Genomic DNA, 27286 nt, shown 5'->3' on the forward strand with positions numbered 1-27286 from the left:
AAAATGTGATATGAGCTTTAAATCACACGAAGAGGAACACCAGAAGTAATTTATTTTTATCTTTTACATCAGAAATGAACATGCATCATCTAAACTATTACTATTCCTGACTTAGTTGTAGAGAACTTTAAACTCCAACAAGACCAAAGAGCTGTGCACAACAAAGCAATATATGCAACAATGTATTCTGGTAAATTTTAACAGTTTTGAACACATATTCTAATAATTAAAACTTTAGAAACATTACATGTACAAACACCCAACCCTTTTCTGTCTTTGGAGAAGATCGGAGGAAGCTAAGCATTTAGCTTTGAGCTCATTATCTTGCAAGCTAAATCTTATTTGCTAGCTAAATAATTAGTCAACTTAATATTTAGTGTAGTTGCTAACAAAGTATGTTAATGGCATGCATAAATGCTTAACTAGTTTTCAAAATCTGTCATTATTTTTGCCTTTATTGATTGTTTTAGGAAACGTTTGTGTGTGTGATCAGTTTCTCTCAGCATTCCCGGATGTTACTGTCGTTGCGTCAGGATTTTTCATTATGACACGTTCACTGACATGATGAGCTGCTTTAGAGGAACGAGCCTTTCATTCTGAATTAGTTCTGAATCACTTTTGCAGGTTTGCTAGATTTCCAGTGTGTAGTAATTGTTTTAAGAAATGCTCCATTGGTTGTACAAATGTGTAGAATGAACCAAGAACCGAGAGAAACCAAAAATCCTTAAAGTCTGAAGAACCTCTTCACTTTAACATGCAGATTATTGTAGTTTAAAGACTGAAAAAATCAGCTAAAAATCTAATATTTTTGGTGAATATTAGATACAAATTTAACTCTAAATAAGAGAAGAAAGGGGAAACCATCTTAATTTTACAGGTTTTAAATAAAAGGTTTTTCAAATAAGTGTGAGAAAATGTGAGGATGAATGCGTGTGTGAGTGTGTATGTGTGTGTGTTGTGCACAACTGTTAATCTGTTTCAGGGAGCGGACCAACGCTCCTCCTAACGCGCAGTCCTCCGGCTTGAATTATCGGACAGTTTCGGCTCTTCTGGACTAAATCGATTCAAACCACCTGAAACAGACGGAGGAGACAAACATTGTGGGGGAGGAAACACGCCGCAGTTCTTGACTTTATTGATCCAAACACGGAGCTCGCGCTGATCGGTGGTAAAATCACGCGGCGACAGAATGACGAAGCTGCGTTTTCTCATCAGACTTTTTCTCTACGCCGTATTTTCACTACCAAACGCAATGCAGGCTCCAACAGGTAGGTTCTCACCTCTTCTATGTAAAAACATAAAATCCTATCAAGTGACTTTCTGTTTAGTTTACAGTGCAAATAACACAAAACTAGCTTACAAATAACTTTTCAGCAAAACCAAGGAATTTGTTTTAAGTCAATAATGCCCTTATATTGATGGGGGGAAATGCTTGTTCCTTCGGCAGATTATTTGACTTATAACATGACATTTTCCCATGTCATAAATCAAATAATTTGCCGATTAGGAATTACTGACTCTAAACAAACTGTTACGTCTTACAGAAAAGTTACTTATAAGCTAGCTTTGTCTTATTTTAGTATTGAAAGTATAGTTTTCTGCATGCCTCCATATTTAACAGAGTACTAAACTTAGCAGCTGTTCTAAACTCTATATTTATGATTAAAAAATATGTATTTATTTTGCATTTCATTACAATCGTCAATCTATGATGAAGTCAATTATTTTGGTCCTCCTTCACTGTCAGAAAGCCTTCAGGAAGTGGTCTATCAGACTTCCTGTTGCTGGTTCACTGTAAAACATTGGATCTGCATTTAGTTGTGTCTACTTTCTTCTGCTCTTTAAGTCAAATAAATTCAGCGAGTTTTAAATTTTGAACCTAAATGTGTGACTATGTGAAAGATAAACTTACAGCAGTAAGTTGTGTTAACTTTTTATTAGAGTTAAATAAACTAGTTTTTAGGTTAGAACTTAAAAAATTTGAAAGAAGAAAAAGGCAGGGGTGGGAAATATTTCCCAGAATGCTTAGCGGCATGTTTCTGTATCCTGAGTTGGGAGTGTGTTACATTGATCCGACTCTTGTGTTTTATTAAGACAAATGTTTATTTTAATGTCCTGTTCACACTAAATGTTGTTGAGCTGAATTTATTTTGATGTTTAATCAATTTAATTATCAGATCAGAAATTTTGTTGATGCAATTTGAAACACAAATTAAAATTATTCTAAAGTAAAATAAGTTATCTTAACTTCATAATGGGAATGAAAATAACTGGGCGAGAGCAGTTTATTCTTGTACATTATGAATTATTTTTGTTTAATTTGCACTAATTAACATTTATTGTTTCTGTTTTGTTTATTTTTTCAATTGTGTATAGAATTCAATTAAGTTGAGCCAACTTAATTTAATTTGGTTTAACTTGACCAATTTATGTCAGTTTTACAAAATAATTTATTTTGTTTTTCTTTTTGCAAAGAAGCAAGTTCATTTCAGCTGTATTGTTTTGGAGGATCAGTCACAAAACAACTTTTACCAGCAAATGTTCCTCTTTTTATCTGAGCTAGGATTATTCACGCATAGCTATTGTAGCTAAGCCCCATTAGAGAAGACAATATCATATTTTGTCTGTAATGTTTTATTTCTCAGTGCATTAAAACTTCCCCATATGTAACTTTACAGCTCAGAAGCTTTCCATAAATACTTTATTATATGTTCTGGGAGTCTTAGACCTCCAGTGTTTACAGGGATCTCTGGCTGTCTTTGCAGTTCTCCCACCGGAGTGTTTGCCTGGCGGCCACATGGTCCTCCAGAACCCCCACCGCAGCACCACCTTCAGCTCCAGCAGCCTGCAGCAGTCGGCACCGCAGGACATCATCTGCGACCACTCACTCACTCCAGGCTGGTACCAGTTTCAGATTTTTGACAAGCGTGCCAGAATGCCCACACAGTGTGTGGAGGTAAACGTTTTGTTTGTGTTTTTGGGGAGGTTGGGATGTTTAGAAAGGAATTATATTGTGTGTGTTCACCCTTTTCAGCCGTGTCACTAAATCATCCAGGCGTCATGATGGGAAGTGAGAGACAGGAGTTTTCAACAGAGCGACTCAAATTGTTTTCCAAAGTTGTGTTTGCCAGTTTATTCACGGCTTCTACTTGTTGGAGCTCATTTGTCTGTGAACGTAACACACCTGGTTGGGGCTCAGAGACGGCGGGATTTATGGAAGTTGGAAGTACTTAGCTCAGAAACCGACCCATACTTCCTCCCCCACGAGGTGTTCATCAAATTACCGTCTTTACCTGAATGCCCACCACATGATTTATATCACCATAAATGTATGTACAAAAGGAAGGCTTCAAACGGATGAGCAATTATACAACCATACATCTTTGAAAAGCAGAAGTAGACCCTCCTGCACAATCAACAAGAATGCAGCAAGTGGTTTCTGGTAACTCAGCAACAAAATACAGTGGTAAAACCAGCTGACCAAACATGCTGTGAAGCTCAGCTTGGGTTGCTAGGTAACAGTCTGGATTTGGCTTGAGTTGCTTAAGGTTTTTGAAACTGCTCATAGTTTCCCTTTAATCAAGTGGGAGTCTCTTCATGTTCTTTGAGTTTTGTTAAACATACATGAGACAATTTGTTCAATTTTGTTAAATACACATTAAATGTAGCTTTTCAACCTGCCTTTGAATAGTTTTCAGTGTACATTACCCACAGAAGTGTGAAACTTACTCTTGAAAAATTATAAAAAATATCAAATATTGCTGCTATTGTCTTTATACACAGGAAATGAACCTATTAGTAAGTTGATTTATGACCAGCAATCTAGCGTGTTGCTTAAAATGTACGCTCTGTATCTGCATTGTAAAGATGTATTTCTTCACACCTGTGTGACCCAGGTAAACCACTGTGGGACCCAGGCTCCGGTGTGGTTGTCTCTGGGAGACGGTGAGACGCTCCCGGGGTCGCTGGAGGTCAAGCAGCTGACAGCCTGCGCTGCCTGGAAGATCTTTCAGAGCGGAAGCAAAGACTGCTGCATGTTCCGCGTCCCAGTCACCGTCCGGAGCTGTGGAGATTTCTATGTGTACCTGCTGCAGCCCACGCCGGGATGCATGGGCTACTGTGCACAAGGTAAATACATACAGGAAGTAGATTCTGTGTTTTCTTTAAAAAAAAAGAAAAGAAAAGATGTTGTTTTATATATTGTTTGCTTATTTAGGGTTGTAGAAAGTGTCAAAATAGTTTTGAATCTCTGTCAGTTTCTGAATGAGAGAAAGCCTGGTTCACTGTAAAACATTTAAGCCGCATCTGGTTGTGTCTACTATCTTTTACTATTTAAGTCAAATAAATTTAGTGAGTTTTAGTTTCTGAACCTAAATGTGAGAGAAAAACTCACAGCAATAAGTTTTTAACTTTATGTTAGAGTTGAATAAACTGGAGTTTTTAGGTTAAAAAAAAAGGAAAAAGACAGGAATGGGAATTATTTCCCAAAATGCTTAGCGGCATGTTTTTGTACACTGAGATGTAAGTGCGTTACATTGATTTGACTCTTGTGTTGTATTGAGGCAAATGTTTATTTCAAAGTCCTGTTCACACTAAGTGTTTCTGAGCTGAATTCATTGTGATGTTTAATAAAATATATGCAATTTGAAGCACGATTTCAAATTATTCTAAAGTAAAATAAGTAGTTATATAAACTTGATATTGTGAGTAAAATAATAGAGAAATGTTTGCTCTTTAACCAGGTGAGTTGCATTTTCAAGTTTAACCACCTACAAATGGATTACAGTGTTGCAGATCTTACAAAGGCAACTTTCACGACTCACTATTAAAATGTAAATCAGAAAACAAATAAGCAAAACCTGTATAAAAAGGAAAAACAATAATTCTCATTATCGCTGGCATTGAGAGGCTGCAATCTGTTCTATTTTCAGCTGACATAAATCTGCTGTGAAGTCTGGATGATTCAGCGTTTGTTGTGTCTGTGAAATATGGGAAAATGTTTGACAAAATGTTTTTATTCATTATGTTTCTTTGGAGAATGTGTTAAACTGTTGGCTCAGACTGTGTTTGTCTCCTTCATTTGAATAAATAACATTTAATCATAACAGTGAATCATAAGTTTCTCTATAACGCATTCAAGCAACAATTTTATATTTTAAAATATAAAAATATAACATTGTGACCGAACAAAAAATAAACATTACATCACAGCGACAAAATGAAGAGGAGTGATGAAAAAGTCACAATCCAGACTGGAATTAATCTATGTTGAAATTGGTTTTTAGCCTTGATTTAAAGGAAATCAGTGTTTCAGCTGTTTTCTAGTTTTCTGGAAGTTTGTTCCAGATCATTTGTTAATCCAGGCAGAGGGGAAATCTCAGTGAGAGACAGATTTAAAGTAGGAGTAAAAACATTTAAAAAATGCCATGTAAATTTTTGTTTTGTTTTTGTGAATTTCTGTTTTGCAGAGCTGACAGAAGGTTTAGCCACACTGCCTTCTTTCCTCTGTGGTCCTGATGAGGTGAACGCCGGCGGATTATGTAAAAGTAAGAACCTTACTGCTGTGTCTGCTAGGCAGGAATCTGTTTTTGTTTTACTAAACGCAAAACAAAAACAACCTTACAAGTAACTTTTCAGCAAGATATCAGAGCTCGTTTTAAGTAAATAATTACTTAATAGTGATAAAAAAAACAAAAAGCTCTAGTCCCTCTGGCAGATTATTTCAGATGCATCCTGGGGAAAACGTGATGCATGTGAATAAAATAATCCACCAGTGCAATTGGTGGCTTTTTAAATCAATATTAATAAATTATCTGCACAACTGTTACATCTTCCTGAAGACTCCATGTATGGGAGTTTTGCCTTATTTCAAATGAACTAAGATGTTTGCTCTAAAAACTACACTGTAAAAACAAACAAAAAAAATCTCTAATTTATGGTAAAATACTGACACCTGTGGTTGCCAGAATTTTACTGTATTTGTATGGTAAAATTATGGCATAATTTCTCCAAAGTCTGAGACGCGTATCCAACTTTTTAGATATGCATTATCAAACACTGAAAAAAATTACAAAGTTGGGTCTGACTTGGATACAAATATGATACATAGTTGGATCCAAAGTACAACTAATGTATGTATATGTTGGATACTATTTATTCAACGATGAATACATCATTGTATCCATTAGTATCTAACTAATGGATACAATGTATTCAACTATACATACATAGTATCCATAGATGGATACATAGTTGGATCCAACAGTACAGTTACTTAGTAACTGTACTGTTTGTATTGTTACTCCCAGTAATTTTCTTGTTTCTCTCTGTCCCCAGCTGAACCACCTCCTGCTCCCTCTGTGCCTGTGATTGTCTCAGAGGTGAAAGGTCACACCGTGTACCTGAGGTGCAGCTTTGACAGCAGCTCCAGCAGCTCTGTGGGCTTTGTGGTGGCCTGGTCACGTCTCTCACCTGAGGGCAGGAAGGAGGAGCTCAGGAAGGAGACCACCATCCACGCCTCCGCCCTCATTGAGCTGGACGGCTTCAACCTCCGACTGGGGGATAGGGTGAGACTCTGGGCTGCTTTTACTCCATCTTTATCACCTCTGGCTGAAATATAAATATTATACTGTTGAATTTATCTTCTGTTGTTGTGTGTCCAGCCAATCAGTGCCAAAAACACGAATTGTGCTAATAGGATTAAGATGCCTAAGGAAATACATTTTACTAAAATGACTGTGTTTCTACCTGTTTGTTAGATTTACTGCTCCAGCTCCAGTTTCTTGTTGGAATCACCAGATATTCAAAGCACTCCTGTGGAAAGTCAGGAGTTTTTTGCAGGAATAAAGGTATTTGTCTCTTATTACGTATGTTCATATATAAAATGATGTATCCGAATGCACAGTTTATTTTATCTACATAATTTATTAACTACATATAGTCATCTTTCTAAAATAATGGCCCAAGTCAATTTTTACTAAAATCACCTTTGGCAAAAAAAAAAAATGACTTAGGCCATTATATTACAAAAGTTACAATATGTAACATAATTTTAAAAACTCCTGTTGGTATTTTCATGCTGATCAGGGAAGAACCTCTATAAAAAACAATATAGGCATTAAGCCTATATATAGAGGCTTACTCTCTCTTTAAAAACTCCTTTGTGCAGTTAAAACCAGAAGTTAGCCGAGTGTCTGAGAACGGGAGGTGGCATCGGCTTCTGGTTGAGAGCTCGGTTCCAGTTCCATGTCCGGACGGTTCTTTCTCTTCTGCAGAAAAGTGTGTTTTATCTCTGCATCTCAGCACAAGCAGTGAAGGTAAAGAACAAAAAAAAAATGGTTATAGGTCAGGGTGTCAACCCCATTTTTGTTTTGGGCCAAGTTAAGATCATAAATGCTCTTAAAGGGCCGGTTGTGCCACAATGTGTTGATAAAACCTGTTCACAAACTGTTAAAGTATCAGTGAATCCTTAAAATTAAATATTGGACATTTTTTTCAGTCCCTCCAGGATTTTGTGATTTTTTGCAGTAAAAATCAAGATGTTTGTGGTATTATTTGGAAATATTTGTGATAATTTATTAAGGTAAATGGGATTTTTTATTACTTGCTGTTTAGATCATGGACTATAATCTGACATCAGTTAAGGCTAAGGCAGCTGCTTAATACAAGTAAGAAAGTTTCTAAAAAATTTTGAGAAAAATCTGCAATAAACTTCCAATTATTAGCGCAAAAAAGAGCGGGAGTTGGTGGATTTTTGCCTGAATTTCCACAATTATTAGCAAGAAGCTGAAGGGACAGATTGATATAATTTGGCGGAAAACGGATAAAAACTGCACTGATTTGACTGATGACATAATATTTAAGCACACTTAGTGTTTAGTCTAGAATCTAGAGGGCCACATTAACAGCTAAGTTTGACTGTGCTATAGATCCTAATTTTTAATTATCTGACCAGGTCTGGTGAAATATATCACTTTTACACATTTGTAGAAAGGTAAACCAACACATTTATGAATTTATGAATGATCAGTGGATTTGTTTTATTTTATCTAAATCAATTCTGGGACATTTTATATCGTTTCTGAATTGTAAGAACCCAATTTGTATGTAAGTTGATTTATTTATTTTTGGCACCTGCCATTTCCTGACTTGCAAAGAGGAGCCCTCATCTTCTATATGAATAATATGTGCTCCTCTCTTTTCCATTTTGAAGAGTGGATAAGATAAAATGAGCTCTGCTTCATGTTATATTTATTCCCCAGGAAAAATATCGATTAAATATTTGTGGGCAATTTGATCAACTTAAATAAGTGTAGTGAATTTGAAAAAGGCTTCAGTTCTTTAAACACATTAAATAAATTTACTTAAATTAGCTGATGCTAATAGTTCTTTTTTGCGCTACTGTAAAAAAAGAACTATTCACTGCATTCTCTAGCCTTTTGTGTTTCCGTACCAGAGGTGCAAATGCATTTTAATTCTTTAACACCTGCTTCTTTCAGTTGAAGAAGTAAAACATTTGTGCACATTTTCACGGTTTAGGAAAATCTGACTTCTTTCAATGTTCACCTTAACACAATTACAGTTGCAGAATTTGATCTTTCTTAAACAAACTGCACAGTTTTAAGCCTTTTAAATCTTTTCAAACCAACATTGCATCCTTTTTCCACAGATGAGGATTTGTTGGGTGCAGATTTGTCTCTGTCATCTTGTAAAGTGGATTTATCCCGGGGTCGCTGCAGTGGTGGGGTCTGTGGCCGGGTTCTGGTCCACTTCAGTCCCAACACGGACTTTATCAAAGACGGTGAACGGACCAGTCACATCTCTGTGAAACCCGTCGTCACACAGAACTTTCTCTGGAATGGATACTCTCCAGAACCTGTTCAGGTAAGCACGTCGCACTTTGAGTTAGTTTCCATTTGGTTTGCATTTCTTATCTAAAAGGCAGTTTATTATTACTTATTTATGATTATCTTATCTTAATCATTATATTTATCACCTTATCTAATTGAGTCAGATTTCTGTTGCAGTGTTTGTAAAATTACTTGTTTGATCTATTTTTAATTACATTCGACATTCAAGAAGTAATACAAATTAGAAGAGTGACTTAAACAAAACATTTAGTCATTTTCTTAAATATAAGTTAATGGGTTTTTTTAGCATTTAGCCGGTTACCTAGCAACCCAATTCAAATTAGACCTTGAATTTCAGTGAGATAAACTATAAAAAATAAAGGTCAAATTAAATAATTAAACAAATAACCTTTAAAGGAAGGAATAAAAATAACTCTTTATTCCCAGGTAACCATTACTGATGTTCCCCCGGCTTATTGCTACTCCTTCACAGACCCCCACATGATCACGTTTGATGGCAGGTGCTTAGTTTTAATCATCTATTGTAATAATTATAATGATTTAATAGTATTGTTGTTTGTATTGTTACTTCAGAGTATGCTGAAAACAAATACTGTTGTTTTCCCAGGTACTATGAGAATTATCAAATAGGCACCTTTGTTTTCTACAAGAGTGACCTTTGGCCCTTTGAGGTCCATGTCCGTCAGTGGGAATGTGGCAGCCTGGTGCACGCCGCCTCCTGCGTGTGTGGATTTGCAGTGTGGGACGCCGGCGACGTTATCGCGTTCGACATGTGTGACGGCGAGATGGGCGAGACGAAGCCCCGTCTGTCTGTGAAGAGCAGAAATGATAAACAAGAAAAGAGCGGCTTTCGGATCAGTGAGTCCTACCAAGGACGCAAAGTCACTGTGAGTCAACAGCAGCCGCATTTCATCATGAATAATACTGGAAATCTGCATTTGTATAATTTCTAACATGTTTTGAAGGGGGCCTATTGTGCAATATTCATATTTTGCAAGTTTTTGTTCTTTTATCTGGGTTTCTACAGCTTCAAAAAACAACACGTTCTTAAAAAAACATCTAGCCATTTTAAAAAAAAATAAGTATGTTTTTTGGTGCTTGGAAAATGAGTCATTTCAAAAACCTTCCAAATGTTACATCACAAATCAGCAGGCACTGCAACCTAGCAACCCCATGGAAGCCCAGTCTGTTACCTAGCAACCCAAACTGAGTTCCAGGACTTGTGTGTAAAAGTGAAGAATGTTTTAAGCTTTCAGTATTAGGTATTCAAAGGGGACCTATTATGCAAAAGTCACATTTTGTAAGTTTTTATCCTTCCATTTTGGTCTCCACTGGTTGTAAAAGAAAAAAAGTCCAAGCAGTACAAAAAAATAAAACAAAAAAACACAGAACTGTTTTTTGGCAATGACTCAATGTGTTTTGTGGCCTGGAGAATGACCTGATTGCTAAGTCATATTCAACAGGGACTGGGCTGTTACCTAGCATCCCCAGTCAAGTCGCACCTCGTTACCTAGCAACCCAAACAGAGCTAGAGAACATTTGGCTAGCTTGTTTTACCACGATACCACTGTACAATGGCAAGTGTTTTGTTGTTGACTTATCAGCCAGAAACCACTTGTTGCATTCTTTTTGCTCTACGTCTGTTTTTCAAAGATGTACAGTTGTATAATTGCACATATGAGTGTAAACATTGATCTGGGTGCGTGGCCAGCAGCAGATTATCTTTAATCTGCCAGCAGCTCCTTTATTCTGAAAGGAGCTCAATTGAGCTGAATAAAATAGAATTTTCTAAGAATGATTTTGTGCAAAAAATGTAATGAAAATACTTTTAACCTGTTCAAGATAACAGGTCACCTTTAATATCTGCAGGTTTGGAATAAAAACTTATCTTCTGACACTCTCTGCAGATCACGTTTTCCTCTGGAGCATTTGTTCGTGCAGATGTCTCAAATTGGGGAATGAGTCTGACTCTGAGGGCTCCCAGTTCAGACCAGAATCACACATTGGGTCTGTGTGGGACATACGATGGACGGCCGGACAATGACTTCCACTCAGCAGGGGGCGCTGTGCTGGAGCAGTTGCAGGATTTCATATCCGAGTGGAGGTTGGTGGGTTTCAGCTGTGTTTTAAGAATCATAATTTCTGTTAACTGATCCACAGATTAAGCTAAACTATGCTCAGGAGCTCCCTAGTTTTCATTAGGTGAGTAAGTTCTCCTTTATTCTGTATGTGTGAGATTTTAAATGGCTATTTCAGCTTTTCTGAAGGTAAATATCACTGAAGAACCATCCACTTCCCTGCACCACCTTTAAATCACTTGCAGTCATCAAAGCATCCTGAATATCTGGTGAAAACACAACGCTGACAAAGTGAGCATTGTGAAGAGGAAGCACTGGAATCAAATATGGCCGTCTGCTGCAGCTAGTTAGTGATGCTGACGTTAGCGTCAGATTTTGTTTCCACAACATGGAGGACTATTTTTAAATTATTTTAAAGATTTTGGATCGAAAATGTTTCAAAATTAAGCTCTAAAATATTTGGTGAAATATGTTGTATTTTCCTGTTATATATGACAAGTAACAAAAATCCAGCAATTTAAATTCTTCAAATAATTAAAATGTTTATTAATGTCTAATCTGTCCGCTTGTTTTTTTTTAAATCTTTTTTTCTATGTGCAAATTTTGCAAGAGTTTTAGTTAAGGAAAAATAATTCAAAATTCTGGAGGGACTTGTTGTAGGTCTGCTGATGAAACATGTTTTGTTTTACAATTTAATTCAATTCAATTCAATTCAAATGTATTTAATCAAAGGCAGCCAAACACTAATTTGCAAACTCAATTCTTGCAAAACTAAAATTAGTTTTCTGCAACTATAAACAAGAAAAACATGAAAATGCATATTAGAGAAAGCTAATTGTCCACAGTAAAGTAGATTAGTATACATCTTCTGCTTTTTCTATTGCTGGAGATGCCAAGAAAAAACATCTTCTTGTCTTGAAAGGTGGAATATTTTCCTGATTCAAGCAGAAAAATAATTTCTGTGCCAGTAGTTTCTGGATTAAACTCTTTGACTTCTGTGTTTCTTCCAGACTCCCTGCAGGCAGCAGCTTGTTTGACTGCATGCCAGCCGATGTGAACACATCAAACATCCACACATACTGCAACTGTCAAGCAGATCACCTGAAACCATTTCTCAGATCTGAATCCAGCTGCTCCAATCACAGACTTTTTAATTTTCTGAGTTTTATCCCTGCTTTGGATGTCACCGCTAAATATATCAGTTCAGTGGAGCTACAGAAGGAAAATAAAAAACCACAGCTCACTTCAGGTCACAGTGAAAGTTCCCCACATCCGGACAGCCTCTCATACTTTTTCCCAGAGGATCATGAATTCTCTGTTCAGCCAGACGGACTCCCAAGATGGCCGACTCCTGCTGGTCTAACTCGGCAGCAGGCTCAGGCTCAGTGTCAGCGCACAGTGGGAAACTCGAGTGTCGCTGTCGGCTGCCGGCTCCTGTTAGCAGGTTCAATAATCAGCCGAGCGGTGGCCATGTGCGTCGCCGACCTGCAGCTGAAAGACGAGCCGTCGTGGCTGAACGCCACCTTGCCGCTGCTGGAGAACGAGTGCGAGCGAAAGCTGGTGGAAGAGCAGAGGAGGTGGAAGGAGCACCGGGACGCCGCGTCCGTCCTGAGGTGTCCGGACCTGTGCAATGGGAATGGCCAGTGCTCCGAGTCCGGCTGCGTCTGCTTCCCTGGGTTCGGTTCACATGACTGCAGCCAGCTGACGGGTAAAACACACAACAGGCACAAAACCCAAGAGATTATACCAAAAAACTCAGATTTTAAAGGTGGACTATTAGGCTTCCTCGAATGGGTTAGGAGAGGTCGATGATCTCTATTCTAAAAATCCACTCTCACAGCCAGTGAGGCAAGTTTGGTGGAATCAACTAACTCACTCACTCTTTGGTTGCCTAGCAACTCACTCACTCTTTGGTTGCCTAGCAACTCACTCACTCTTTGGTTGCCTAGCAACTCACTCACTCTTTGGTTGCCTAGCAACTCACTCACTCTTTGGTTACCTAGCAACAACCTACTGAGTAACAGTAGCAGCGTGTTTCTCCATAGCGCCTCAGCTGCTTAAAAATAAAAACGGCGTAGAGTGAAAGAAACTGACCTTGAGTGAAAATTGATAAAAACAGGAAAGGTCACATCAACAGTTTGACAGTATCTTCTGATATTTTAAACAAAAATTGAATCAATAATTATCAACACAGCGGTACGTTTTTCTAACATATGTCTGTTTATATGAAAATTATATAAACAGCTTTAACTTGTTGCCAATAAATAGGTGGGCAGCTTTTAGCTTGGACTGTTTTTAGAAGCGGTCCACACAAGACACACAACATAAGGAGTCCAGACCAATTTACATTTGGCGGAGAAGTTTTATTAAACCCAAATCTGGACACAGAGGTCCTGGGAGTCGAGGGAAGATAAACAAAAGAGTGGGAGAAGTCACAAACCGGCCAGCAGTTGGCTGTCGGTTTCAGGCCGCTCCCCTCACCCTGCCTCAGGATCTCTCACCCTACAACCAAAAAACGGAAAACCCAGCTTAGCCTACAATTCCTGGACCAGACAATTTAACATGTAGGTGGTTTAAGAACAGAAAATGACATCTACTAACAGGAGCGGGAAAGAGGTTCAGAGTGACGTGAACATGCAGGTGCTCATCCAAACTCCCTCGCCTGCCTGGTGGGCGGGGCTTGGTCCTTTTAAACCCCTTCCAACCAATCAACTGCAAGGAGAAAGCACACAATTAATCAGGTACTCATTCACAAAGTGACAGGGACAGGAACAAGCAGTTCAGATCCTAACGGAAGGACAAGAACATGCAAGATGTGAATTTTGAATAATACATCCTCTTTAACATCTACAAAACCAGAAATGTTTTTCTAGATGTACATTTCCGAGGAGACAGTAACAGTTAAAGCAGTTAATACTCTGCTCTTAACTAGTTTTTAAGCCTTAACTGACCATATGCTAATTTTGTAAAGACCAGATTCCAGAGATCACCAAGTTGAGGAATGAAGGTCTGTGCAACGTCCGTCAGGAAGACTGTTCCACCATCCAGGTCTATGGTCACGATTTCAGGGATTCCAGCCAGCTCAAGTGTGAGTTTGTTAAAGAAAAGGTACTTTGTCTTGTCTGTCCTCATTTTCCATTTATTACATTAATTGAACTATTAAAATTTAGCTTTTATTGTTCTTCTTATTTTCCTGCTTTTATTCTCTTATCAAGATTGAAGTCGGGGAGTCGGTCACGGTTGCTCCTTGGTTTGTTCAGGCCGCTTTTCTGAATGAAACAGGTCTTGAGTGCCGGCTCCCATTGGAGGACAACCAGGGTCCTGCAGACACGGTGACAAACCAAGCTGTTACGCGCTGGCAGATCAAAGTTAGTCACAACTGAAGCACTTTGTTCAAAAATAAATTGGTAAATCTCCAGTAAAATCATCAGTTTATGTGTTTTACCGTTAAAAAAGCAAAACATGCCCTGTTACTGTGGCTGGATGTTGTAAATCCAGCTCTGACATGGAGACTACAACTTTTCCATAACTCTGTGTCTGTTTGGGCCGCAGTAATCAAACTTCTGCTGATGGCAGGTTTCAAACGACGGCTACAGCTACAGCAACGCCAAGATCCTGACTCTGTATGACGGAGGCTGTCAGATCTGCAGCCTCGACACAGAAATCATGTGCACCCTCAGGGTGAGACATCTTTCTTCCTAATCCTTTAACCGTGACGCAGCTGCAGCTTTAATCTCCTCAGGTCTGTTTCGGTTGGTGATGGAGGGTTTTTAAGGATGTAGCGTAACGGAGCTGGAGCAGAAAGTTGGAGACAATCAAATATTATTTTCGCTGAGTTTGTTTTGTACTTAACATTAAACTGAGAAACTAAACTAATCAATTCTATTAATAAAATTGTCCTTCAAAAAATAGCTGGTTGAAACCAGACTTTTGTAATCCAGTTTTTGGTAGAAAAAGATAAGAGAAACAATAAATCATGCAAATTATCGGGCCAATTTTAATTTATAATGCGATTAATTTAATTATTTCAACAGGCCTACTGATCCATGCCGTACCACTCAGCGTAAACGAGGATTGTTGCCCTGGCACCAACCAGACATACTAAAAATGCCATAGACTTAAATGTTTCTGTGGCATCCTCAACAAATTATGTTTTGATGATAATTTAAATGACTTTTCACCAGGAGAAGACCTGCATCATTGGGGATTTGTGCTACAATGAAGGGGAGTCCAGTCCCAGCAGTCCTTGCTTCACTTGCCGTCCAGACCTCTCCAAACACTCTTGGTCCAAAGCTGAGAGTATGTGCAAGAAACTCACATTTAATGACTTACACCTGTTTGAATCAATCAGTGTAACTAGACTTGAAGAATGGAGAATAGTTGCAAAATGATGCATGAAAGCAGAGAAAGTTCTTAGCTAGGCCGCACCTTAAATAATGTTTATAAGATTTTGTATCTTGTAAATTTGCAGATGGTTTTACAATTGTTTTAGGTTACATATGTTGGGAGATTAAAGATTAATCATGTACAAAAAAACGTCCAAAAATAATGTTACCTCTGTTACAACGGATATAAGTTAGTCATTCTTTATGCTGGTGCAAAGTAAAAACAAAACTGCATTGATTAGTTTGTATAACATTCAAATAGACACAAACTCGAAACACGGATTTAGACATTTAATGTAAACCATATAAACAGCATAATTAACACATATTATGCTTGATCTAACTAATATGGTATAAGGCATGTAGTTTACCGCATGAACACTTTACAGAATAATAAAACATTAACCCCCATTGTCCAATAAACAATAACTTATATTGAACTAATTAGCTGCTAATTGACAAAATAGCCCACGGAACCGCTAGCACTACCATTAGCTTAAAGCTAATTTTCCAAAACCGATATTAAGAACAAAACAAACATATTTCCCTAAAGCTTGCAACATTCAACATTAACTCCCTGAGTTGAGCAATACTCAAAAACGCAATAAGAAACAGTTTCAAGGTTAATTTAGCTCACTAGTTGCATCTAACAGCGATTTAAAACTCTTCCGGTCCGCCGTCATGTCACTTCCGGTTTTACTTCAAGTCACTTGAACTAACGTAAATGCACTGTAGAGCCCCCTAGTGGATTGGGAGGAGTGAATCCAACAAAAACAGGGGAAAAAAGTTCAGGAACTTTTTTAAAAAGCCTGGCCTGGATTTTGACAAAGCAGAAAACCACATGTAAAACACAGTGTGTATGAAAATCCAAAGTCCAACCTTGTCTTCCTCTCAGAGCGATTGGACCGTGTCTCTAATCACACCTGAACACCTCTCAGCTCAGCCGTGTCCTCCATCAGACGGCTGCTGCTCACCGGAGGCAGTTTGGATGATTTGTCAGCAGCTCAGAGCTGATTGAAGTCACATCTTTCCTTCGGCGCTGATGTTAAGGCTGCAGATCTCATTGTTACACTTTTTGGCTAACTTTTACCTCTGAAGCTCAAACTAGGTCAGCCAGCGCTTAGAAACATGACAAAATCTCACAGGAGTTACTGAATAATCTGCAGATGGCAGAGTTTATGGAAGACATTTCCACCACTCTGCTGAAAAAAACTAAATAAACTTGTATCTCACACTCAGGACTTAGATCTCATATATTTGAGATATTATCTCATACTTTTAATTTGTCTGCTTCATAATTATGATTATTTTAAAAGTCACCCTCCATATTTGAGCTGTTTCTTGTTTTTCATCCAGAAAACAAGCCTCCGTTGTTCCAGCCACCACAGATTCCTCTCCACTCCTTCCAGGAGGAAAGTTTCATCTACCAGCTACAGGCTCAGGACCCTGAAGGCTCCACGGTTCTTTTCAGCCTGGTATCGGGTCCAAAAGGGGCTTCGCTCACTTCAGCTGGACTGCTGATGTGGAAGGCGACCTCTGAACCCACGGACACCCACACGTTCCAGTTTACTGTCACTGATGCCTGCAGTGCGGAGACGCTCACCTCTGTCCAGGTGAGATCGTCCTGCCGGGAGATTGACAAACTATTTTATTATTTAGACACTTGTAATTTAGACAGTTGTAAAAAAGATTATCAAAATCAGCTAATCTAACATTTAAAGTTTGAAAAATATGTTTCAACTCATGAAGAAAAACTGGAACATAAAAAATAACAACCCAGTATTACTAAATTAGTCCTAATGAAACGAATAGTTGTTTCAACTTCCTACCAGTAGAGGGGGTTAACAGCACATAATTTCATTTTAGATTATTTAAAGGAGATGCAGAAAGCCCACCGCCCTCCCAGAAAAATAAAAACCAGAGAAAATAAGGATTTGCAAATATATATTTTTTTCAACTGCACATAAATTTTATTTTTTTTTTTGGCAGAGCCTGCATACAGTACAGACCAAAAGTTTGGACACACCTTCTCATTTGAATCTTTGTGTCCAAACTTTTGGTCTGTACTGTATTTCAAACTCTTAACAGTGATAATTAATTGTGAAAAGTTGTGGCAAAAAAAGGCAAAAAGTATAAAAAAATAAATTAAATTTAGATCCAAATATGTTAATATTTACAAAATTTCAAAGTCAAATAAGAAAATCTGTATTATTTAAAATAAATTTACAACTAAAATTAGCTTAAAATTCTATAGTTTGCAGTCTTAGTTAATAATTTCTATAAAATCATATTAAAATATAGAGGTAGTACATCTATATATTTTTAAATATAGATGTGCTATAATTTATGTCAGTTATTTTTCTGTATCTATCTTCCTTGCCAATAAAAAAAGGTTATCTGAACATAAGTGGTGAAATTGTTTATTTATTGTTTAATTGAAACTCATGGGTAAAATGATTTTTTTAAAATATTTTTTATTCTCTTCTTGCATTTGTGGGACCAGTTTTGTCACAGATGGATGTAAATATCTAATCCAGTAGCAAAGAAAGTAGATTTTATTTTGCCCTCAGGTTTCTGTGCAGTCCTGTGATTGTCTCAACGCAGCGTCCTGCATCACCGACGTGAACTACCCCGTCGGAAGCGGCGAATATGTCTGCGTCTGTCCTGACGGGTTCACGGGTCGGCGGTGTGAGTTGGACGTAGACGACTGCAAGCCGAACCCCTGCAGGCTGGGCCGCTGCGTGGACCGACCCAACTCCTTTTCCTGCATCTGCCCTCCTGGAATGACGGGTAGGAGGAGCCGGGCTTGTTATTTTAAATGTCAATTATTCTAACAATTAATCAATTAAACAGAAAAAAAATAATGATCACATTCTGCAGATTTTTCATTTACACCTTTTTATGCAATATTATAAATACATCAAATTTGTGCAAATAAACAAATCGGTTCATATTATCAAGAAGATAATTAACATTTTATTGCCTAAAATGCAGCATAGCTTTCCTTTAGTGAACACTTCATCATTTGTAGCAAACAGAGCCGGCCCAAAGCATGTGCTAGTTAAGCTGTTGGTTAGGGTCTCCACGCCACCAGGGGGCCCCCAAGATCACCAAATTAAAATGTTTTTGTTTTTTTCTATCTTGTATGCAAAATGTAAATATTTTTACAGCTCTAAGTATGTTGTTCTTTGAGCTAATGGTCGTTTTTTGAGTCAATGAATGCTCAACTACTAAATTAGTTGACAATTATTTCAACAATTGATTCCTCATGATTAATTGTTTCATCCCTAGTTCAAATTAAGTAGTGATAAAAGGAAGAACTGCTTTCTCTGTTCATATTTCTTTGTTTGTATAGTATTATAAAATGTTAAAATATTATTAAATTCATGTAAAATGGTTGAAATATTTTGAAAAAATCTAACATTTGCATTTTTCACAGTAAATTTGTTAATTTTTAATAATAAAAAACATTAAAAACATGAAAACAACACACTTACAATAAACAACCATCTCTACCTAACAGATCACCAAAGAATAGGTCAGTTTACTGTGCAGGTTCATACAAAACTTTAGCATTTTTAGACACAAGTGACTCGTTGACTTTTATTTTAATTTACAATAAAACATATTCTTATTTTACATCAGTTAGACACTTATTTATTGAAACAAATGCGAAACATATTGAGCTACTTGAAATAAAAATAATTTAAAGAAAGTGTTTACTAGTTAAAGAGGTCTTGGTTTTAGGATATTGATAAGTGAATAGGGTGGATGTATGCTTGGTGGTTTTGAAGGTTATTAGTCTCTGTAACGTTTCATCCGTTGTCAGGACGAACATGCAGGGAAGATGTAGACGAGTGTCTGTCCCAGCCGTGCTTCCCTGCAGTGAGCTGCACCAACACTCTGGGCTCCTTCAACTGTGGATCCTGTCCACCAGGATTCACAGGTGATGGGAAAATGTGTCGAGGTACGCACAATGTTAAGGTTTCCCTAGCTAAACATGACCCGTTTTTAGCTTACTGTTCTGAACATTTTGCCCTAACACAGAGGAAAACATCGCAGGTTCTCCAGTGAGTGCGCCGCAGGTTTCTCAGAGACCCAAACCGTCGGGTCCTTCGCCGTGCAGCAGGACGCCGTGTTACACGGGGGTTCTGTGCTTCGAGAGCGTCCATGTTTCAGCCGGGTTCGCCTGTGGACCCTGTCCTCCTGGTCTCCAAGGAAACGGACAAATGTGCACAAAAATGGGTGAGATTTTAAGCAGTTTGATCCAATATGGTGAAATAAAGTTTGAATTTTCTCTGAATGTTTTAACATGCTTTGGATCAAATGTTGTTCTGCCTTCTGATGGCTTTTGAAAGTGTTTGCTGATTTTTAACCTTTCCGCCCAGTTATTTTATCCTATCTCATCTTTTTATTCACAGGAGGGGAAAGAAATTCAGAAAAGATGGGATTTTGGACCAGGGAGGTCCATGATCCTTCAGCAAATAAATTTTTTGCGTTATCTCTTTGGTGGCTATCTGGTCTTAAAGAATGAAAGAAAGTTAAAATTCATGTAAGCTTGAGTTAAGATAAGTTGTAACAGGTTTTATGAACTAAAGATTCAAAATTAGAAATATCTGGACCAAAATACCACTTTACCCAAAGACGTTTAATAGTAATTTAAGTCTGAGATTGCGTCATGGTAATGGGAATATATTTTTAATGTTCATTCTGATCTTTGTTTTTTAAAACAAATCCTTCTCTCTTAATTCCACACAAGAAATAACAAAAAAATAAATAAAACCAAACATTTGAGTTTTATTTTACTGTAATGTATAAAATCAAGGCTATGTTTTTGTCGACTTTGAAGTCAATTTCTCTAACTTCAAGTGTCTTGCAGGTCAGGAAACACTCACCAGTGGAAGACATGTTGGGACTCCTGTGTCTAATTCCACCGGTGAAAGGACCCACTCCTCCTCTTCCTCCTCTTCATCTTCCTCTTCTTCTCCTGCCTCAAACAACCAACCACCAGACAGGAAGTGGAGACCAGACACTAGGAGAGTTTCCTTCAAGGACAAACAGCGCACCGGTTCTCCTCAGAACAAAACAGCAGCTCGAATATTTTCTCCCTCCGTCCACAGGGGGCAGCATAGCACAGTAGCGCTGTCCTCGGATATTGGTCATGTGACCTGCTCCGATTCTCCCTGCTTTCCCGGTGTTACCTGTGAACCGACGCGCTCAGGATCCCTCAGGTGTGGACGCTGCCCGCTCGGCTACACCGGGGATGGACTCGTATGTAAAGGTGATGACGAGTATTTTAATCCTTCAGTATGACGCTGATTTATGACTTTAAACTACTACATTTAGAACAGCGCAACTCCGCCATTTTAGTTTCGGACAAACGACTGTGTAAACTGTGATCGGCTGATGTAGGTTATTAATATGTACAGTTTAATGCCCACCAATAATTGCCTGCCAATTGCAAATAAAATCAAGATGAAGAACAGTTTTAAATTTAAATATTACTTATTATGCAGAATTCCGATTTTATACGTTTTTGTACTTCCAACTGATTCTAAAAATAAAAATAGCCCATGATCTTAATAAAAAACATCTGCATGTTTTCTGGCAATAAGTTAATGTTTTGGGTGTCTGGAAAATGAGCCGTTTCATAAAGTCAAATTTTACCACACTACCGTTACCTAGCAACCCCAACCGAGCGCTGAACTCCAGGTCGTTTGGTCACGTGGTTTTACCATTGCGTGCTCTGTAGTATGACTGTTGGTAAAAAAAAAAAAAAAAAAATGTGTTTTGTTGTTGACTTATCATTCAGAAACCACTTGATAATACTAATCTTTATTTAGACAGGGACAATGTACAGCTCAAACATAAATGTCACCATTTAACGTTCTGTACCAGATTATAGCATAAGCTATAATCTTGACAAGATATACAATACAAAAATAAAATAAAACATAAACTGTAACAGTATAAGTTTCTTTCTAATCACAGTACACAGATAAACACACACACACAGTTGCTGCATTCTTGTTTTTGTTTAAGATGTATTTTCTGTTTCAGCTGTTTGCAGATATCCGTGTGGGCAGAACATGGAGTGCTCTCTGCCCAACACCTGCACCTGCAGAAAAGGTTACACCGGATACAACTGTCACACAGGTGAGAGTGACTGAGCTTTCTCACTTTGTTTATCTGCGCAGAAAAACAAGCTCATTAACACATCAGCACCTCTCCAGATTCGTCCCGTTTATCTCAGCGTCTGATTGTGTGTGTTCACCCCGCCTCTCAGCCGTGTGTCGGCCTGACTGCCAGAACCAGGGCAGGTGTGTGAAACCCGATGTGTGTGAATGTCCTGTGGGCTACAGCGGGTCATCCTGTGAGGAAGGTAATCTGAGCAGATCCTGAGTTGAATGGAACCTGCTGAGAGACGCACGTCTCACTAATTACTGCTGGGTGTTTTTGTGTTTGTTGTGCAGCGAGCTGCAAGCCGCCGTGTCAACATGGAGGCACTTGTCTGGCCAGAAACCTTTGTACCTGCGCCTACGGCTACGTGGGGCCCAGATGTGAAATCAGTGAGATGCCCCTTAATTTTTTAACCAGTTTTTCCAGTTAGTCTACTGACTTTAGATCTGTTTTATGTTCATTTTGTTGGTGCAAATCTATTATTACAGATGTGTCAAAAGTACTCACATTTTCTACTTAAATAGAAGTACAGATACTTGTATGAAAAAATATTCTAGTAAAAGTAAAAGTACAGGTTGAACTGTTTTACTTAAGTAAAAGTAAAAAGTAATTTTCACCCTCAAGAGTACAAAATGACTTTAAATAAGTATAAAGTACTTAAAAAGTTCTAGCCATACATTCTTTTACTGACAACATGCTATGTATTAGTATAGTTTTAAAAAATACCGAATACTTACAACTTTTCAGAAAATTATAACATGGGGAGAATGCATTTGCCGTTACCTAGCAACCCCAGCCAATCCGGTTACCTAGCAACCCAGTCCTAGTTCCGCTGGCAGGATATTTCACCATCAGATAGGGAAATGTTTTCCCTACTTCTTCATCAATATTAAGGGATTACTGACTTGAAACAAGATCGTATGTCTTGCTGAAAAGTTATTTTTAAGTTAGTTTTGTCTTATTTCAAGTGAACTAAGATCAGTGCCAAATTGCACTAGAAACCAGACCAAAAATACTTGGTAGGATTTTGTGTTTTGCAGTGAAGTTCTCACACATCTCCAGTCAGCAACACGTCTGCAGTTCATCCTGACAGAACGTGATCCAGTTCATTAGCTCTATGCTAATGTTTCCATTCATCAGGGCTAATTGGGCTGATTTGTTTCTCCCAGTGGTGTGTAGCAGGCACTGTGAAAACGGAGGCGAGTGTGTTTCTCCAGACGTCTGCAGATGTAAAGACGGCTGGTACGGACCAACATGCGGCTCAGGTAGGGAAGGAAACCCAATGACAAAGTCAGGCTTCACCTCAGCGACAGAGCGTAAGCTAAGCTAACAGCTGTTTCCCCTGCAGCTCAGTGTAACCCCGTCTGCCTGAATGGAGGATTGTGTGTGAGGCCAAATGTCTGCGCCTGTCCTACTGGCTTCTTTGGCTCTCAGTGCCAAATTGGTAATATTTTGTTATTGGAAGACTCATGTCTCCTTGCACTGCAAAAACTCAATAATTCCTTAATATTCATGAAAAAGTACTAGTTCCACTGGCAAATTATTTCAGTTAGAACTAAAACGTTTTCATCAATATTATGGAATACTGACTTAAAACAAACTCCTAAATCTTGTTGAAAAGTTACTTGTAAACTTTTGTCTTGTTTCAAGTGTACTAAAATATTTGCACTAAAACTAGACAAAAATACTTAAGAGTTTATGTTTTTGCAGTGTGCTTATTTGCATAGGTTTTAAAATACCCAAAAATTGTGCTGAAGTAAGAGTAGTAATACTTCAACATACTTTTACTCAAGTAAAAGTAAAAAGTAGCCTTTGAAGAAATTATCCAAGTAAGAGTAAAAAGTATTTGGTTAATAAGCTGATCAAATGATCAATCATTTAATATTTAAAAAGTACATAATGAGACAGACCAATATGTAAAGCTAAGAGGAGTTCTTTTAATTACGAAATCAAAAATAATTTATATAAGTAACAAAAAAATAACAAAATCAGCCAAAATAAAATTTATCCAAATAAGTTTTAGAAAAAAAATAATTCTGAAACTTTTACAAAAACTTCAGGTGTGTGAATATTTGGTTAAAACATGTTTGTTTTTCAATCAGCGGGTAGAAAATCCACTGAAATTTTTCACAACTAAATACTCCTAAAAGTAAATTTTTCAAAAAAGTTACTCAAGTCAATGTAATTGAGTAAATGTAACTTTTTTTTTACCACCAAATTCTGTTACTTCTAAGATGGTTGTTGCATAAAAAAATCAACTTATTGTTGAAGAGGCTAGTTTTTAAATTTTTGTTTTGTTTTAGCTGTTTGCAGTCCGCCCTGTAAAAACGGGGGTCAGTGTATCAGAAACAACGTCTGCTCCTGCCCAGAGGGCTACACAGGAAAAAGATGCCAAAAAAGTAAGTAATCAGTGTGTTGTTTTTTTTATTATTGAGCCTGTATTGCAATTTCAGTTTAGTGCAAAGGTCATCAAACTTTCTGCAGTCTTTTGAAGACAGACGGTTGGTTGACCTTCCCGTATAGCCGTAGCATCAGGAAAAGGGCAGCTAGCTTCTCTGCAGACCCCACACATGCTGGGCACAAATAGTTTTACCTTCCTGTTGGTGCAACAGAGCATCATTTGCAAAAACGAGCCGCTACAAAGACCGTCTCTGATGCAGTTTTTAGTTTTTCACTATTTTAACATTTTCTCCCTATTTTTTAAAACCACATTTTTGCAAAAAACAAAACAAAACAAAAAAAAAAAACTAAACTAAATTAAAACCTTTATTTTTACTTCCCTTATATATTTATTTTTAAGTCAAATTCCTTATTTTTGTGTACAAACTTTGTAAATAAGACTGATACAATTTTTCTTTGGACTTCTGCTGCTTTTCCACATACAGCAGCTGAGCTAAGGAAACTTTAATAACACAATATTTTAATAAAACTTGATGCTATTTTTCTTCTTTTGTTCTTCTGCACAGTATGATGTTAAACTCAGGTCCAAATATTGGACAGAAAATTGGTTTAAAAATCAGATAAAGTTCCAAGTAAAGACTTTCTGAACGACTGAATGATTATCAGTCAACAACATTTTAAATGATAACGGGATCGTGCGGCTTCTTAGTAAAGTAAGGAAAGATTTAAGGTTTTTGAAGAATTAAAAAATGTTTTTGTTCCAGGTGTCTGTGAGCCGACATGCATGAACGGAGGAAAGTGTGTCGGACCGAACACGTGCTCTTGTTCTTCAGGCTGGAGCGGGAAAAGATGCAACATGCGTGAGTTTATTTCTAATCACAGATTTTACAGCAGGAATAAAAAATAATCGAGAGATATTTGAGTTTATTCTGCAATAATTTATGAAAACAATTAACAAGATTTCTTTAAAAAGTCTAGATCTAATGATGAATTAATTTTACTTCTACTCTGCAGAAAAAAAGAAAAGTCTATATCTCCCAAAACTTTTGGTGTTTAATTAATATAATAAAATGCTGATTATATTAATTAGAAACCTAACTAACCAAAGTATCATTTCTATCTTATTTTGAGACTTGTACAGCAAAAGTAACAATCCTATTGTCAGGATTTGAGGATGTAATCATTTGCTTAAGATGATAACTTCTCATTAGTACACAACAAAACATTAAAATAAGGTTCAAAAAGCTTTGTTGAGGTACATCTCAGGCATAAATGCATCTATTTTATGATCTTGTATGACATAATAACATACAATGTAAAATCTGTGCTATGTGGAGACCCATCACATGAAGATTTACTTATTTTCATTAAATCGTTTATAAATCTTGTTTCAATGTTTTGTTTTAACTAATCTGTTATTACACTTTGATGCATGCCGTTGCATAAATTTCTATTCCTACAATCTGTGCATCCCTAATATCAAACATTGTGTTTATACGTGTAAATAAGTTCTGAGAGACTTGACTCTCTGCCTGTTTCCGTTGTAGCCGTTTGTTTACAGAAGTGTAAAAATGGCGGCGAGTGCGTGGGAGCGAACACGTGTCACTGTCCTGCCGGCTGGGAAGGGCTGCACTGTCAAACACGTGAGTCGATAAATCAAACCGGTCCTCCCAGACGATACTGGAAAAAGATTTTACTTGCTGAAAATGGAATAAATTCATATTTTCATCAACATTTTACACACAATAGAAAACTTAGGGGTGTTACATCTTCATCAAGAAATAAAAGCACATTTTAAGTCAATAAACTCTTAAAATGTATTAAAAATTGCAAGTTCCACTGGCAGTTTGTTTCACTAATAATATAATAATATACTTTAATAACACATCAGGCACCTGTCCACCCAGGTCTTCTGTTGTTTGTTTGCTTTTTATTCTTTAAACGGGCTGTACTGAAATGTCAATAAGGTATTATTTTTTTCTGCTAGTTTCTAATGCAGATATCTTAAAATAAGGTTTTATTTCTTGCTGAAAAGTTACTTGTAAGTTAGTTTGGTTTTATTTTAAATCAATAATTCCTTAAAAGAGGACTAAAAGATTATAGCACTCTTTGTGCACAGATGAAAAACGTTTTCCTCATTTTTGTAAATAAAAATTTGAATAAAAAATTATGAAAAAGTGCTGATTCCACTTGTAGATTGTTTCACCAATAATATAATAATGTAATCTAAAAAAAAATCAGGCAGCTGTCCACACATGCCTTATGTTTGCTTTTTTGTTCTTTAGGTTTTTTAAATGAAATATTCAGGAAAAGATGTGAATACTTCCACACACGCCGTTGATTGTTTTTAAAAATTTCCAAACAAACATTTTCATTTTTTTATGATTTTGAGAAGATAAATAAATCTAATTAATTTTTAACTGGAACATTTATTTTCTCAGTTGTTAACTGCCAGTTTGACTCTTTACATGTGAATTTGAATAACTTTCATCAGACTCACTTCTGCAGGAATGTTTTTATTGACGGTGTGTTTCTGCTCAGCCTCCTGCAGGCGGCCGTGCCTCAACGGCGGGCGGTGCGTCCTGCCCGACTACTGCCACTGCCGGAGAGGCTTCAAAGGCCTCACCTGCGCCGTGAAGGTGAGACGTGAGGTCACGATTCTTAAAAACTGAACTACTTTATGGTCTTAGAGGAGTTTACAGAAACCCAGGAGATGATTTTGTGTCTTTTATATGTAATAAATGTTGTGTGTAAACATGGTTTTCTTAAAATCTTTTGTCTTCTTCACAGGCTTCACATGCATGAGGAGATGAAGAGAATTACTGCAAAAAGCATAAAACAACCGGATGTGTGTTTGAATGTATGATGGAGAACAAAATGTGCTCATTTGTGGACATTTCAGCTGAGGGTGATGATTTATTGCACTTGTGTTTTTGTCCCTGCATTTCACTACCTCAAGGCTAAAAGAAAAATTTGTTGAATTCATTTAAAGTACTTTAAAACTCTGTAAGCAGTGGATGAACATGTCAGTGTCAAGTTTTTGTATTTTAAAAAACAAAACCATGATAAAAAAAAAATTTTCCAGCATTTTCTTTAATATTATTGTTAGAACTCGTATAATCCAACAGAAAAACAAAACCTTTAGTTTCTTCAAGTGATTAAATTTTAATTGAAATGCATCATTCAGTTTTGTCAAACATCTTGATTTGGGAACATTTGTTCTTGCAAAGATTCTCCAGGTCTATTGTGACAAAACCGCAAAACAGATTTTCTTGTTTTCCAGTTGAATTATAAAACGATACATGTAACATTAAAGATTTATCAAGGTCTCATTTTATAAAATCACAACAGGAGTGTGTTGTTAACTGTTCAC

The 27286-nt window shown here is 37.2% G+C and overlaps 1 protein-coding gene and 1 long non-coding RNA gene across 6 annotated transcripts; one reads left to right on the plus strand and one right to left on the minus strand.

Moving 5' to 3' along the window:
* The first annotated feature begins 26 nt into the window (after positions 1-26).
* Positions 27-26929, plus strand: vwdel (von Willebrand factor D and EGF domains-like). Of its 4 annotated transcripts, none has more exons than XM_044116988.1 (31): positions 27-1268; positions 2766-2956; positions 3897-4128; positions 5469-5546; positions 6337-6566; positions 6759-6848; positions 7169-7316; positions 8669-8883; positions 9297-9370; positions 9478-9757; positions 10778-10974; positions 11959-12656; positions 13920-14056; positions 14164-14316; positions 14525-14629; positions 15133-15247; positions 16690-16946; positions 17904-18123; positions 19163-19300; positions 19381-19578; positions 20213-20614; positions 21394-21489; positions 21620-21715; positions 21807-21902; positions 22683-22778; positions 22862-22957; positions 23817-23912; positions 24678-24773; positions 25461-25556; positions 26455-26552; positions 26704-26929. In XM_044116988.1, the coding sequence occupies exons 1-31, from the start codon at positions 1190-1192 to the stop codon at positions 26716-26718; spliced, it is 5118 nt and encodes a 1705-aa protein (XP_043972923.1). In that variant the 5' UTR covers positions 27-1189; the 3' UTR covers positions 26719-26929. The 4 variants fall into 4 exon arrangements, 3 of the variants coding, with proteins under 3 accessions (XP_043972923.1, XP_043972924.1, XP_043972925.1); XM_044116989.1 differs by having other exon boundaries at positions 19163-19279; XM_044116990.1 differs by lacking the exon at positions 27-1268 and having other exon boundaries at positions 2813-2897.
* On the minus strand, positions 12511-15214 carry LOC122831073. Of its 2 annotated transcripts, none has more exons than XR_006370639.1 (3): positions 15130-15214; positions 13550-13660; positions 12511-12649 (listed from the first exon to the last, which is right to left on the minus strand). It is a non-coding gene; the product is annotated as an uncharacterized LOC122831073 (long non-coding RNA). The 2 variants fall into 2 exon arrangements; XR_006370640.1 differs by lacking the exon at positions 15130-15214 and adding an exon at positions 13900-13988.
* Positions 26930-27286: the final 357 nt, after the last annotated feature.

Source organism: Gambusia affinis, linkage group LG05 (genome assembly GCF_019740435.1).
Source record: "Gambusia affinis linkage group LG05, SWU_Gaff_1.0, whole genome shotgun sequence".
NCBI lineage: Eukaryota > Metazoa > Chordata > Actinopteri > Cyprinodontiformes > Poeciliidae > Gambusia > Gambusia affinis.

Bases quoted from the DNA above. Each gene is read 5' to 3' on its own strand.
- vwdel (XM_044116988.1), top strand. From the start codon at position 1,190: ATGACGAAGCTGCGTTTTCTCATCAGACTTTTTCTCTACGCCGTATTT. The intron at 6,567-6,758 runs GTGAGACTCTGG...CCTGTTTGTTAG, and splicing joins ACCTCCGACTGGGGGATAGG to ATTTACTGCTCCAGCTCCAG. The intron at 16,947-17,903 runs GTGAGATCGTCC...TTTTGCCCTCAG, and splicing joins AGACGCTCACCTCTGTCCAG to GTTTCTGTGCAGTCCTGTGA.